General features: G+C 39.1%; 1 protein-coding gene across 1 annotated transcript; it reads left to right on the plus strand.

The window, feature by feature from the left end:
• The first annotated feature begins 1,742 nt into the window (after nucleotides 1-1,742).
• On the plus strand, nucleotides 1,743-14,080 carry firrm (fignl1 interacting regulator of recombination and mitosis). Its single transcript, XM_087835668.1, has 24 exons — nucleotides 1,743-2,178; nucleotides 2,376-2,415; nucleotides 2,496-2,584; nucleotides 2,783-2,887; nucleotides 3,029-3,169; nucleotides 4,270-4,432; nucleotides 4,552-4,636; nucleotides 4,753-4,891; nucleotides 5,152-5,241; nucleotides 5,349-5,413; nucleotides 5,518-5,666; nucleotides 7,093-7,222; nucleotides 7,644-7,830; nucleotides 9,679-9,761; nucleotides 9,908-9,959; nucleotides 10,437-10,526; nucleotides 11,348-11,533; nucleotides 12,000-12,119; nucleotides 12,200-12,295; nucleotides 12,387-12,500; nucleotides 12,735-12,839; nucleotides 12,938-13,018; nucleotides 13,098-13,244; nucleotides 13,730-14,080. The coding sequence occupies exons 1-24, from the start codon at nucleotides 2,038-2,040 to the stop codon at nucleotides 13,943-13,945; spliced, it is 2,814 nt and encodes a 937-aa protein (XP_087691794.1). The 5' UTR covers nucleotides 1,743-2,037; the 3' UTR covers nucleotides 13,946-14,080.
• The last annotated feature ends 82 nt before the right edge of the window (nucleotides 14,081-14,162 follow it).

Raw genomic sequence — 14,162 nt, forward strand, 5'->3', positions numbered from 1 at the left:
GATGTCTGTTCCATCGCCATATCAGTGGACTTTTTCTATTCTTAATCATCCTAATTTGCTGCACATCCTTTACTACTTGATCTCTTAGGCTAGCCACTCATTGCAAGTCCTTTTCTCCGTCCAGCCTCACATACAACTCACTATAAGCCTTTTCCTTTGCTCTTGACACATCTCTCTTTGTGGTATGGAGACTCCCAGTACTCCTGTCTAAATTCCTCATTTCCCTAATTAGTTTCCGTCACCACTTCAGCTCTACTTTCCCAGCTGCACTTTCCTTCCATATTCTTCTCCTTAATACCTTACCCACCCAGCAACTCCTTATTACTCATGTTTCCTTCACCTACATGCCCACTGAAGTCTGCTTAAATGACTACTATCTCACTCCTAGGAATACTCCCTACCTCGTCATCCAAATTATTGCAAAAATCCTCTTTCTCTTCCAACTGACACGTTGTGAGGCATATGCACTGACAACATTCAGCAACACCTCTTTGGTTTCCAGCTACAAAGTCCTGCTCCGTCTGAAAACCTCTTCACCTCCACAACACTATTCACATACATTCCTTTTCAAGGTTACCCCTACCCCATTACTATCTACACTATTGTTTAACAACTTGAATCCTGTTAACCTGGTGTGCTGGAGCCAACATTTACTAGACGCTTTAACAGACATAGTCCCCATTCTAACCTACAGATCCCTCTTTTCATCTCTCTTGCTGCCAGCAAACACGTCTTCCACAATTTCATCTTCCTTTTGTCTTTGGCCAATAATAGCACAGTTTGTAGGAAATCTCATTTTTTTAATCCACATTTGGTTTGACAAAGATTGCTATGTCGGACGCCCGTCCTGACACAACTCTCCCTGATCCCTGGCTTGGGACCAGGGTTCTCCCAATAAGTGATTGTCTGCCAAAAATGATTACAGATGCTTGTATGTGTTATGGCTAATATTCTTATTGATAGTGGTAAATATGCTGCAATAAACTGGGTTTATTAAGAAGAAATGACCCACTTTGCAAGTATTCCTATGAATCTGTATTACTGTCTCTACTCTGTGAACAATCTAGTCCTTTTTGGACAGATAAAATATATTTTTAATAGTTGTTGCAATTTTTGTTGTCATCTTTCCCAGATCGCTCTTGAAGTAAGTAAATAAATAAATGTTTAAGCTCAATTAGACTTGGCAGTAGGCATGGATAAATAAAAGATAAATAAACATCACTTTGCAGATTTTCCTTCTGAGTCAAAATAACTTGATATCATTCACGTAATGTATTTGTTTTTGACAGTTTCACACAAATATGATTTTTGGAACGGCAATGAGTTTTATAAATGTTAACCTATAAGTAACATGTTAGTATGTGCATGTGTACAGAAAAGATCGACAAAAGTGTAATTGTTGAAATTCCTGTCTTTTAACTTCGTCTCTGTGGGCTCCAAACCAGAGTTGTTATTTCGAACGCTTTGCAGTTCAGCAGATCTCTGATTGGTTGAACTCCTTGAAAGCTAAGATTTTAACAAATGACGATGAGGGTAGACGAGTCACGTGGGTCGTAACGTCACGTCCGACTCAAACTACGGCGCGCGCTATCTTTAGTGTCACGCAGATTGAGTTACCGATCCGCTTGGTCGTTTCAGTCGTTAAAAACGTAAAATGACAACAATTCAAGACTCCTAGGAAAGCTGGTGTGAATTTGTAACCTCTTAAAGAGAAGCTGGACTTGTATTTGCGGTAGGATGCCATACGTATTAACCATCGAAAACATTACCTGTTTCCGTTAGCAAAACATGTCAGTAAACAGACAAGCTAGCTGACGCTTTGCACTCAGTGAATTTATAACGCTAGCTTGTTGTACAAAAGTACTGGTAACGCTGTCTGCATGACATTTACGATATTTATAATACAATTAGGCAAAGCAGAGTAACTGAAGTAGGGAAAGTTGTCTATTTGTAACTGATCAGAATGGATATAAAAGGAATTTCCTTGAATAGCTAATTGGTAAGAGGGCTTGGGAGTCATTTTCAGTGATAACTTTGATGAAAAAAAATCTGTTCCCTGGACCGCAGTGCACGTCTTTCATCATGTCCCAGACCAACACTTCTCTCTTGGACGAGGTGGTGCAGTGGAGTCAGGAAACCTGTCGCCAGGAACTCAAGTCTGTCCTGCCAAAACTCACTATATCCTCTCTAATGTTTGTTGTTTCATCCAAGTTTCAGCGTTGTAAGCTTATGGTTCATATTGTCACCTGTCTCCATTACCCTGGAAAAATAACCAAAAAATAGCATTAATCCTGTAGCTGAAATGATAAAATAGGTAGGTCGGCATTATATTGGAAATCACCCTGTAATGCATTTTTCTCCTTAACTGTGTTCACTCTTTGCATTGTCAGTCTGACAGCTGGGATGATCACATACGTGAGTTTCCTAATTACACACTTAATAATTATAAACTTTGGTTGGACTTGCTGTTTAAGTATAACATGACACCTTTACAGGTATATTGAAGATAATTACGGACATGTTCCTCCCTCATATTGGTTTGCCAGACTTGGAGGATGAATGCTTCTCCAAGATCTTACCAAAGGTATCCTGATAATTGCATAATATGTGAATACCATCTATGGCATTTGTTAAAAAAAAGTAGATACAGTGCTCTTTTATTATCAGATTGTTGATACAAGTAACTATTTTCTTTTGAATAACTGCTGTATTTCCATATTTTTTCCTTAAAAATGTATTTCTTTAATCTTTTTGAAAAAAAAAAAAACTCAAATGTTTTCAGGCTGTGACGATGTTTGACAGCATGATGAAAGAAATCATGGACCAAGTCGGTGGACTTTCAAGTCAAAACACTGAACTTTGTGCCTTACTGAGGAATATACTGCAGGTATTGCGACACAGTGCATTTCAAAATGGTACAGTGGAACCCATACAACTTTTTACATGCCGTATAATGTGCATTGCTCTAAATTTTCTCCCAAATTAAACCCTGGATTATATTGTGACAAGATTCTGTTTTCTTTTTCAGGCAATGATGCAGATAATTGATGCGCTATCCACTTGTGTGCGTCATGTTGGCTCATTGGAGGAAGCCCCTGACCTGGATTCTATCCGCTCGCTACCAACTTGTATCCTAAAAATTCTGAAAGAAACGTTTCAGCACTGCAAGGTCAGAATATTTAGTTTGCTGGTAGCTGTTATCTTTATAAATCAGGTGTTCTGTGAAGTCACTGCATGTGTTTTAGTTTTATAACATTAATATTAATAACCAAGCTGACTATGTTTTAGTGGCTGCTGAGAATGTACTAAGTGGTTAATTACAGAAATGTTTATATTACAGTTATACACAGCTAAATGCTGACGCTAATCTGAGTAGTGCAATTAGGATTTTTAATATTTGTTTCAAACACAAAATCTGTCAAATTTAAGTGGTTGAAAATAATTCTACAGAACATTCTTAAGTTTTTCCTCATCTTGTTTACACCAAATGTGTCATCAGTGCAAGAAATTGACTGAAAACAGATTTGAAAAGCATCCCATCATACTGCAGCAAGAAATGTAACGCTTAGCAATGCAAAAGAACATAAAAGTAAGGCAAGGCAAGTTTATTTTTATAGCACAATTCAACAACAAGGTGATTCAAAGTGCTTTACAGAGACATTAGAAACAAAAACAAATAAAAAGCATGATTTAAAATTGATTAAAACGAGCAAACAAACTAACTAACGAATTAGCAAACAAACAAAACAGTATATAAAATCAAAACAGATAAAATCAGAACAGTAGATAAAATCAGTAGTTAAAATGTAAGTTTTGAAATTTAAGCTTAAGTGTGCAGATTTGGTGCTTTATTCAAATGCAGCTGAGAACAGGTGAGTCTTCAACCTGGATTTAAATAAACTGAGTGTTTCAGCTGATCTGAGGCTTTCTGGGAGTTTGTTCCAGATATAAGGAGCATAAAAGCTGAATGCAGCTTCTCCGTGTCTGGTTCTGACTCTGGGAACTGATAAAAGACCGGATCCAGATGACCTGAGGGATCTGGAAGGTTCATACTGGGTCAGGAGGTCACTGATGTATTTTGGTCCTAAACCATTCAGAGCTTTATAGACCAGCATCAGAACTTTAAAGTCTATCCTCTGACAGACAGGCAGCCAGTGTAAAGACCTCAGAGCTAGTAGTTACAGTTAATTTTAAATTGATTTATACTCCTAAAGAGCTTTATCTGAAGAAAACAGAATTGATCAAGCATATTCTGTCTGTTGTCCACAGGACAGTGAGGTGGTCTACTGTGGCCGTCTGTCCCTTGTGGCTGACTTGCTGCAGGGATTATTCAAGGAGGCTTATTCGCTTCAAAAGGGTCTTTTAGAGCTGCTGGATAAGATCTGCCTTGACAACAGCGCCTCAGATGAGGACGTCTCTGATATTGTTACAGGTGTGTTCAGTTGTCTGTGCAGGTAAACATCACTATGTGTTTCATATTTTCTCACTTTCTGTGCTCTCGAATCTTAATGCAATCTTCAGTTCATTTGACATATTTTTCATCTTCCTCAGTGATTCATAGTCTGCTGGATATCTGCTCTGTTATCTCCAACCTGGATGTAGCGTTGCATGCAAACACGTGGAAGTTCCTCATCAAGTTAGTGCAATCGGTGTCATGAAACTTTACAGTTAACGCGATGAATTTTTAGTTTTAAGAGTTGGGCGAGTTTATTGGTTGTTATAACTATTTGAACGGGCTGTTCTTTTGTTCAGAACGAGTCTGAAGTACCAGTCATTGGTTGAGGAGCATCTACATCACAGTGAAATCAGCAGCCGCCTTGTTGACAACCTGCTGACATCCTTCCACAACTCTGTGGAGCTGGCTGAACAGATTAAACATGCTGGCCTACAGGTAGAAAACCTCTAATTATAAACATATGTATATTGTAATTCTCTCTCTCTGTTTACCTCTAAAATAATGCAGAGATTGCAGCTCAGCATATTTGTGTCTTTAGTGACTTGATGCCAACTGGAGTCACAACAGTGACAGAGCAAATGCTGAGTGTTTCCTGTGCTGTAACCCTTTGTACTTACAGAAGGACTTCGGTTTCTTTATAAAAGTGTAGGGTCACCCCGGGGACCTTTTGTATTGATGCTGTTCTCTTTTTATAGGAGGCCACGCAAAGTCCAGAATACAAGCTGTTCCAAAAAAGTGCAAAGATGTGCAGATTTTTTGCCAACACTTTGATTCATTACATAAAGGTAGTTCAAATTATGATTTATTTCAGGTGTTTTTTACAGCATAAAAATGTTGGGCTGTCTTGTATCTTATCTCTAAAACACATTTCTTCTTTTTATCCTTTTAACAGGAGTTCAAATTTTTTCTAACAAAATCTTGTAGCTGCTTCCACCAGCTCTACCTCCAGATCACGAGGTATCGGTTGGTTACATGTCATTTAAAACTAAATGGATACAAATCACAGTTTCTTTTAGTTTATGTTTAATACTGATTATAACAATGTGGCTGGTGTCTTTCAGTAAATTCCCTCCCAGCTTGTGCACTCCAGAACTGCCCATAGCTTTGTCTCAGGAGCTAAATGCAGCAGCTCTTGTTCCCATGGATGCCTTCCTGCTTCAGCTGTTGCCTTTAAGACCTTTTGCTGAAGCTGTCCTCCAGCAAGACCTGCGTAAGTGAAAGGTTTATCTTCTTGGACATTTTCATGATACAGTAGTGGCTTTTTAAACTCAACAATTACAGTTTGTGCACTAATGACATTCCACTGGCATATGACACATAGTACGCTGCTCAAAAAAGGTCGTAGGAACATTTTTTAATCACATTATACTAGAGCTGGGCGATAGAACGATAACGATATGTATTGCGAAATAACTTTTTCTCGATAGAAAAATTAAACTATTGCGATAGACCTCGCCGCTCTTGTCCTCTTAAAAAAAAAAAAAGAACAGCCAATCAAAATGAAGTAGCGCAGAGCCGAACCAATCACAGCTGCAGCGTCACGTCACGTGACTTGTTACGTACAGCACAAGTGCCAAGCCGCACATGTGTATTTGTTTGGGAAGCAGCCAGCCGCCGTGCCGCCCGGGTAATGGAGGAAATGAGTGCGCCGACTAGAGAAAAATCAACCGAGCGTGAGCGAAGGTTACCGAAGAGAAAACAGATGATGGTTCCAATGCCGGAGAGATTGTCGAACGGAAGAGCCATAGAAGTCCCGTAGTGTGAAGGTATTTCGGCTATTTCAAGTCTGACAAAAAACAGCAGCGCGCACAGTAAATGTGCCGAAAGCAAGTCTGGAAATACAATAATCTCTGACCTGAAGCGCTAATTCGTCATTCGGCTTTTGTCAGACTAAAGTAACTGTTAACACTGTTTGAAAAGCTGAGCTATACAACAAGGAGAGATCGAGAATTTCCTTTTAGTTCTCAGTTGATTTGATATTGACAAAAGTTAGTCAATTTTGTCTGTTCTTCTGTAAAACAAACTAAAATTTATTTTTAGAATTAATATTTTGTTTCTAAGTGGAATTGACAATTTAGTCTGTTTTGTTTGTTCTGTTTTGAAACTTAAACGCTTTAGCGGCTGCCTTTTGTGTAGTTTGCAATCTTTGCCTTTATTTATCTGAAAAAGTCTCATGTTTCTTAAGTACATCTACCCTGTTGAACTTATTATGGGAAATAAATATTTAAATCAAAACAAGCTGCTGATTATTTCTCATTTTACTTGTGAGCAACGGCACATTTAAATCTTACAAATATAGTTATTTGGCTTATATCGTGATATAAATCGTTATCGCCTGAAATGGAAAAAAAAAAAACATATCGTGATATGAAAAAAGCTGTACGTTATACCATCAAGTCACTTAAATTTCTGTGATATTGATATGGTCAGTTAAGAAGTGGATTGTTGAATCAGTTTCAGCTGCTTTGTGCACAGAAACAGACTTGATGAGGGTGGCCTGAGGGCCCAATGTCACCACGGTTGCTTTCAAAACTTTAACTGAAAGCTGATCTTTGTTACATTTGTATTTTGTTGTGATGTCACTATAATGTTTGTAGATGCTGACTGTTAGAGATTGTACAAAATACTGTCTGCAGGTTTAAGTCCTGAACATGAGCTTCCACACTGTCTGTTGCTGGTGAGCGTCATGGGACAGCTGGCCGGCCAACCTGAGGAGGTGCTGCAGCTTTGGTATGCAGGGAGTCAGTTTTCAGAAGAAAATATCAGGTAATAATGGTTTTAGATGATTTAATGAGCAGTAAAAATTTTAAAACACTTGTTTTATTGAAGAACTTATTAGTAAAATTTACTAGTTTTATGAGTTATTGATGTATTATTGACTTGTTTGGTTCACAAAGTTAATTGTACTTTTCATGTTTTCACAGTGCAGTTAAATGCAACTCAAGTGTAGCTGAATAATTATGAATATCAATTTAGCCTTTACGGTTTATTATCAATTTATTTTTAATATGCAGTAATGTTATAATAATTACATCCCACATGGAGCAATCTCTTTTCAGCTGTTAGGAACAAGTGTATTAGTTAGCAGCCTTGGAAAAGGTTACATTCATGTGTGCTGAATTTAAAGTAGAAAATAGCTTCTTTTGTTGTGTTTTTGTGTCCTTCAGCGTGTCATCTTTGTCCCCAGGCTTCCTCTCTTCCAGGCCGTCTTCACTAGTTTCCGGCGTTGCTATACTGAGCGTAAGGTCCCGGTGCTGTTGCCTGGGGTGATGTTGAAGGGTCAGGCACAAGTCCAAGTCACTCTGCATCAACACATCTGTGTGCACCTCTGTGCCAGTGTGGCTTGGCTTCCACCTGAATACTTCCGTGTACTGGTGAGGTCAACACAACAACACACACTGTTTTAAGCAATACTAGCAGAATGGCTCTTACACTGTTCCACTTAATGCATAAGGGACACTTTAAAACTGTTAATCTGATGTAATGTTTCATTTGTTGTAGACTGTAAATGTGAAGACCACGAGGTAGCATACAGTCATGGGAAAATAAATGACATTATTTGTTAATGATATGGTGTGACATATCAGGAAGTAATAATAATTTAAAAAAGCTAGTAGTTAACAGGTTTAAAAATGAAATACAACCTGAGATGAACAGCACGTGACACCACAGCCGTGCAGTCTGGCAAAGCAAACCCAACTCATCACTCCTTCACTTGTGCGTGACAGCTGGTATGAAGTGAGAGTGCTGTGATGCTGTGTTTGGTTTTTATATAAAATGTGGTGTTTTCCATTATGATCAAACATTTCCATTTGGTTTGGCTTGTCTGTCCAATACAGTTTTTCAGAAGTCTTATGATTTGTTCAGGTGCCGTTTTCCAAACCGAAGCCCAATGTTCTTTTAAGAGAGACAGTTTCTCAATATTAAACAAACTTGCTTAGTACATACTTGTTCAGCTCTTTTGTAACTGTGTTGCTGTGAACTTTAAAATGTAACGTGCCGACTGAGGTTTGAAGAGTTAATTGAATGTAAATTCTGTGTTCTCCAATAGTCCACAGCACAGCACCATCTTCCTGTATTTACTTTTGTTGCTCCCGCCCCAGATACATCTGGCCAATGAGCGGGGGGAACATTTTCATGTGGTTTGTAGTGATGCATTTTGGTTCGGTGTGAGTGAGTGAGTGAGAAAACAAAACAAACCACAGGTAATAAGACATTCTAAGGACCAAAATTGGTTTTGCTATGCCCTGATATGAAGAACCTTAGAATTGACAGATGATACCATGATTGTATCATTTTAATCTCCATCCGGTAGTCCTGGGAATAAATCAAACCCAGCCTCTGCCAAGGAGTGAAATATGTTATTTATAATAATAATAATAATGGATTGGATTTATATAGCGCTTTTCAAGGCACCCAAAGCGCTTTACAATTCCACTATTCATTCACTCTCACATTCACACACTGGTGGAAGCAGCTACAGATGTAGCCACAGCTGCCCTGGGGCTGCCATATCGCGCCATCGGCCCCTCTGGCCAGCACCAGTAGGGTAAAGTGTCTTGCCCAAGGACACAATGACCAGGACAGAGAGCCCGGGGATCGAACCGGCGACCTTCCGGTTACAGTTGCGCTTCCTGACCTCCTGCACCACGGTTTATACAAACTGCTTCTGTCAAAATATCAACATGTTTAATACAAACTGTGGGGGCAGTACTCGCAAACAACAAGGACGTTATTCGCTTGGTCAAGAAGAAAGATTTCAGAAAGTATCCAATCAGGACAAAGCCTCACTTGAACCTAACCTGACCCCCGACATACGCAGCCATGGGTGATTGTGCCAAGTATTTATATTTAAACACACTAACAATAATATACAGCAATAGATCTACTTTTACAGTATACATAAAAAATAAAGTAAAATAGAATAAATTGCCAAATAAAAACAAAAATAAAAGGAGTTTTATTCTAAAACATTATGTGATTATAAGCTCTTTAGATTAATCACTGTTAAAGACTGAAAAGACATTATTAGGTTGTGTGTAATCTTGTGGTGACCATTAGCAGTGTGTCACTGCAGGATTTCCCTCGATTAAAAGCTTGTTGTTCTTTCGTGTTTCTGTGATAGCTCAGTATTATGCGTCTTTTTTGTTTTTGTTTTTTTCAATTTTCCCACCCTTCTCCGGTTTATCTGACTTCCCCTCTTCTTTATTTCCTCTTCTCAGGAATGTTGCTTGGTTGAAGCTGTACTTCAGGCTGATACTCAAACAGCTGTGTTGGCAGCAGATGTTTGGTGCTTTACAGCACGGTGAGAATGAAGAGTAATGTTACTTTTTGGGTCTTTTTGTTTTGCTATGAGGGACCTTTAGACTGATTTCAGATATTGCTTGTGAAGATTTTGTTTGTTAATTGAATCAAATGCTTTTTTTTGGTCTTTTAAATCTGTGCTGACAGGTATGGGACAGCAGAGCTTTGCCTACATCATGTCCTCCTGATTGCTCAACTGGTATGTAGAGACCGGCGAAATGCACAACGCACAAACATTGATTTGAAAGTGAGACGTCACAGCAGACAGTACTTCACAACATTTTGAAACGAATGAAATAGATTGGAGCTGATAATAATAACAATTATTAATGAATTCAATCATAATAATTCACGTGTCATTTTCAGTAGTGCACAGATCTAAATGCAGTTGCATTAAAGGAAAAGAACACACACGATTAGGAGTGTAATCCTACATCTGAATCTTGCCTTCATTAGTTTGGAGAGTCTCTAAAATACTTTAACTATGGCCCGACAGCCGCGCTCAGCCTTTGTCTCATGCATCACTCCTCAAAAAATAACGTCTCAGTTGTTTAAACAGGCAGATTGTCAGATGAAGCTGGACGTCACAGGCTAACCTTTCTCTTACCTGTTTGTTTTGGTGCTTTCACTCAGCTGTTCATCACCCCTCCCTGCTGCTCCCCTTCTTCTCTTTCAGGTGAAAGCATGTGCCACCGATTGTTACCAGGCATCACATCTGGGCATGCTGCTAAAACGCATGGTTTTCCTTATGACGCCGAACCACCAGGTTAGAATCCCTAGTGGGGAAAGATTTCAGGGAAATAGGAATTATGCTAGAGCAGCGGTCCCCAACCCCCGGGCCTCGGACCAGTACCGGTCCGTGAGTTATTTGGTACCGGGCCGCGAGAGTTGAGGCTCAGGTGTGAAATGTTTAGTTTTCAAGGTTTTTATCGGTTTTCAGTGTTATTTTGTTATTGTTTTTATCATTTACTCTGTTTTCCTGGGTCTTTTCACGTGTGTTATGAATAAATCTTCTTTTTTTCGGTACCGGTACTAGTTTTATTTTGTTGTATTTATCCGCGACACCTTAAAGGCCGGTCCATGAAAATATGGTCGGGCATAAACTGGTCCGTGGCGCAAAAAAGGTTGGAGACCGCTGTGCTAGAGAGTCAGCCCACACTGTATTAAAGTAAATTACACAAATAATGAAATGCATGGATTCATATTTAAACATTAAAATGGTTGAAAAGTTTTTTCTTATCGGGGCCTACAACAATTAGAGGCAAAGACAAACATGTAAAATGCTGGACAGCTGAGCAGCACTGATGCCACACACTTCTGCTACACTTCTGAAACTTTACCGGAGTGATGAGCAACATTCTCACATATGAGTTTGTAATTGAAGTCCCACATTCAGTCGAATTAAGATGTAGTCCCTGTTAACATAAGCTCAGTGAATCCTTGTACCTTCCATATAATTTGGAGTAGAGTGCCATTTTCTGGGTTTAGATGATGCTTAAGAAATCAATAGAAACAACTTCAATGAATAAAAAAATAATCTTAATAAATAATGTCTTCTCCCATAATCTTATGTATTTATTTTCACAGATGGAGCTGGTGTCACATTTTCCACCCTCTGAGATGGAAAACCTTCGAGTTTGGCACCACGTTCTCCTCAGAGCTCTTTCTCAGGACATCTGCCGGCAAGTAGTGACAGAAATCACTGGTTTAACTGAAAAAGTGCTGGCTGACTGGCAGAATGGAGGATACAAACTGGGACAAGTCGGCAAAGTGGTGAGGACAACCTCAGCAGTTGGATGTAATGGGAGTCGTGCACCTCATCGCTGAATCTTTTTAGCATGGTTTTATCAAGTGAAGGCCTTTTGTTGTTTGTGCAAAGGACGAAACAAAAGTCAATAATAAACTTGTACTCATTCATCCTTATTATTATAGCCTTATATGCAACAAAGACAGTTATTTGATGTACAAACATTAAGGCTGCAGCATCGTTTGTACTTGTGCCGTGACGACGGCAGCTTGATTATCAGCAATAAATGATGTTTGGACTGTGATAACCTTTTTCCTGCAATAGACTGTTAGTGACCTTTCCATTGTTGGCCTATGAACTCAGAGCTTCCAGTGAGTAATAGTTACGCAGCTGAGATTACTAACACAGAATGGTTAATGGTTGTTTTTATTACTGATCAGTCCATGAAAACAGAATCTTTCGTGAATGAAAGAAAGTTCCTCCTGTTACCAGAATGCAGTGCTGATGTCTCTCCTATCGGTGGTTCGAGGCCAGTCCTCTCCCGAAGAGCAGTGCGTGTCGTCTTCTGTGAGGATGGTCACACAGCTCTGGTTACGAATGAGTCCAGACCAGGTAACAAACGGTACACGCACAAACAGGTGGAGTAAATGAGAAGATGCGAGAGCAGTAAACTGTAACCTGCCATGCTGTAGTTGCAGACCCACCCTGCGCTCCAGTGGACGCTGCAGCTTCTCTTGTCACTGTCGGCTATTTTAGTGAAGCACATTGAACCTCACGTGATTTGTCAGGTGTGTTGTTGGTCGTCACGTTAACATTTAAAGAGGGCAGAATAAATTTATTGATGTGTGTGTCTCTGTGTGTGTGTGTGTGTTATCACAGGCTCTGGTGTGTCTGGATGCTGTGGTTTCTCAGAAGTGTGCAGATTGGTTACTGCTGGCTGCTTTGGAGTTTCTCTGCTCTCTGGGGAAGATTTTTGTCCCTCCTGACAGCCAGGTGATAAAAGACATTTTAGAAATGATGATTTTAATTTTGGTCTATCTATCTATTGAGAGAGAGAGAGATCTATATATATAGATAGATAGATAGATAGATAGATACACACATTTTGTTGTATAAAGGAAAGTTCGTGATAAGAAGCAAATGATAATAACCATTTTTATTTTCTTAAAATAAAAATAATACAAACAAATTAAGCATTTTCTCAGTTATGACCCGTTTTGGTTCCAGAGTCAAATTCTTCCGAGGCTGAGTGGCCTGTTTGGAGTCCTTTTGGCTGACGAGTCTTGGCTGGTGCAGCAGCACACCCTGGAGGCCTTTTCTCAATTTGCAGAGGTATTCATTTATAAGTCTAACATAATTTTCATATTACATTAAATTCATACACTGTTGAAGCTTAAACGTAACCTTGATATATCCTTCTGACGTCAAAGAATACAAACCACGAAGAAGTAATCTCTCAGAGTTTGAGTGTCGAAGAAACCAAAACCAAAGTGGTTAATTATCTTAGCAAGGTAAGGGAAATCTATTATTTGTTCATGAACATGTATATAAAAACGAAGCATGGTGAAGTCGTCATTTCGTTTGCTGCAGACGGTGAATGCGCAGGAAAGCAATGAGTTACGGCTCGAGAGGCTCAAACATGAGACGCAACACATCAAGCAACACAATGAGAAGCTGGAGTGTAGCAAAGAAAAGCCTTTCAACAAACCAGCTTCTGAAGTTGTTCCAGACTCAGAGGTTAGTTTAATCAACTTGAAATGTATTCAGTGTTTCTGAATATGCATGTTCATGTACAGTCTTGTCTCACATACACGTTTCATATTAGTAGTAGCAGGCTTATATTAAATTAAAGCTACCAGAGCATAAGGAGACGGTGCACATTGCACAAAAGCAGCCTGGATTCTCATATTTTATTGGATGTCAGAGATGATCAGAATCAGTTTTATTTTGCTAAGCATAAAAAAACCAAATACTTTGTTTAGCAGTAAAAGATTTGAGTGAACGCATCCAACTTCAATGTGACTGTTTGATTGGAAGTCAGCTTTGTCAGATATAGAAATATGGCAGTGGGTAAGATTTGTTTTTGATATTTTTATCACAAGATTTTGCTCTCCAGGTTCAAACTGTGTCCTATGAAGTACTATAGAATGTGAATCATGTTATATAAATAAGTTTAATTAACAAGACCTTTATTTTTCTCTTTAACTATTCATCCCTCTCAGCCATGCCCTAAGAGAGCTCGACAGGAGAACAGCGCAGAGCAGGAATACAGCCGCTATATCCAGACAGCTGAGAGTGCTTTAAAAGCCCTTCAGGCTCTCACTGATGGTAAAACTAACAGTAGTGCACCACCTCCACAGTGGCTGGACTCCAGACTACAGGAGCTCCAGACTCTCCTAACCCACATCACTACAGTCAGACCCAGCAGCTCGAGATAGTTTTTCATCTCAGGGTGTTTGCTTTCTGCATGGAAAACCCACAAAGTCCCCACAACTTTTGCTGCTATTGAAAATGGTTTCTCTCTTTTTTTAAAAAAATGTTAATCTTTGTTCTTTTTTTATTAAACCTGTTTCTGAAACTTGAAGCATTTCATTTCTTTTAGCTATAGCGTCGATAGTCTTTCCTGGCTGGGTCGCTGTATGAAATATTGTACTG

This window comes from Neolamprologus brichardi, chromosome 23 (genome assembly GCF_056152115.1).
Source record: "Neolamprologus brichardi isolate AB-2024 chromosome 23, ASM5615211v1, whole genome shotgun sequence".
NCBI classification, from domain to species: Eukaryota; Metazoa; Chordata; class Actinopteri; order Cichliformes; family Cichlidae; genus Neolamprologus; species Neolamprologus brichardi.

What these genes read in the sequence shown, in the direction of transcription:
- firrm (XM_087835668.1), top strand. Translation starts at nt 2,038, where the DNA reads ATGAAAAAAAATCTGTTCCCTGGACCGCAGTGCACGTCTTTCATCATG. An exon ending in CTGTCCTGCCAAAACTCACT is followed by an intron (nt 2,179 to 2,375) that starts ATATCCTCTCTA and finishes AACTGTGTTCAC; the next exon opens with TCTTTGCATTGTCAGTCTGA. An exon ending in TTGTCCCTCCTGACAGCCAG is followed by an intron (nt 12,501 to 12,734) that starts GTGATAAAAGAC and finishes TTTTGGTTCCAG; the next exon opens with AGTCAAATTCTTCCGAGGCT.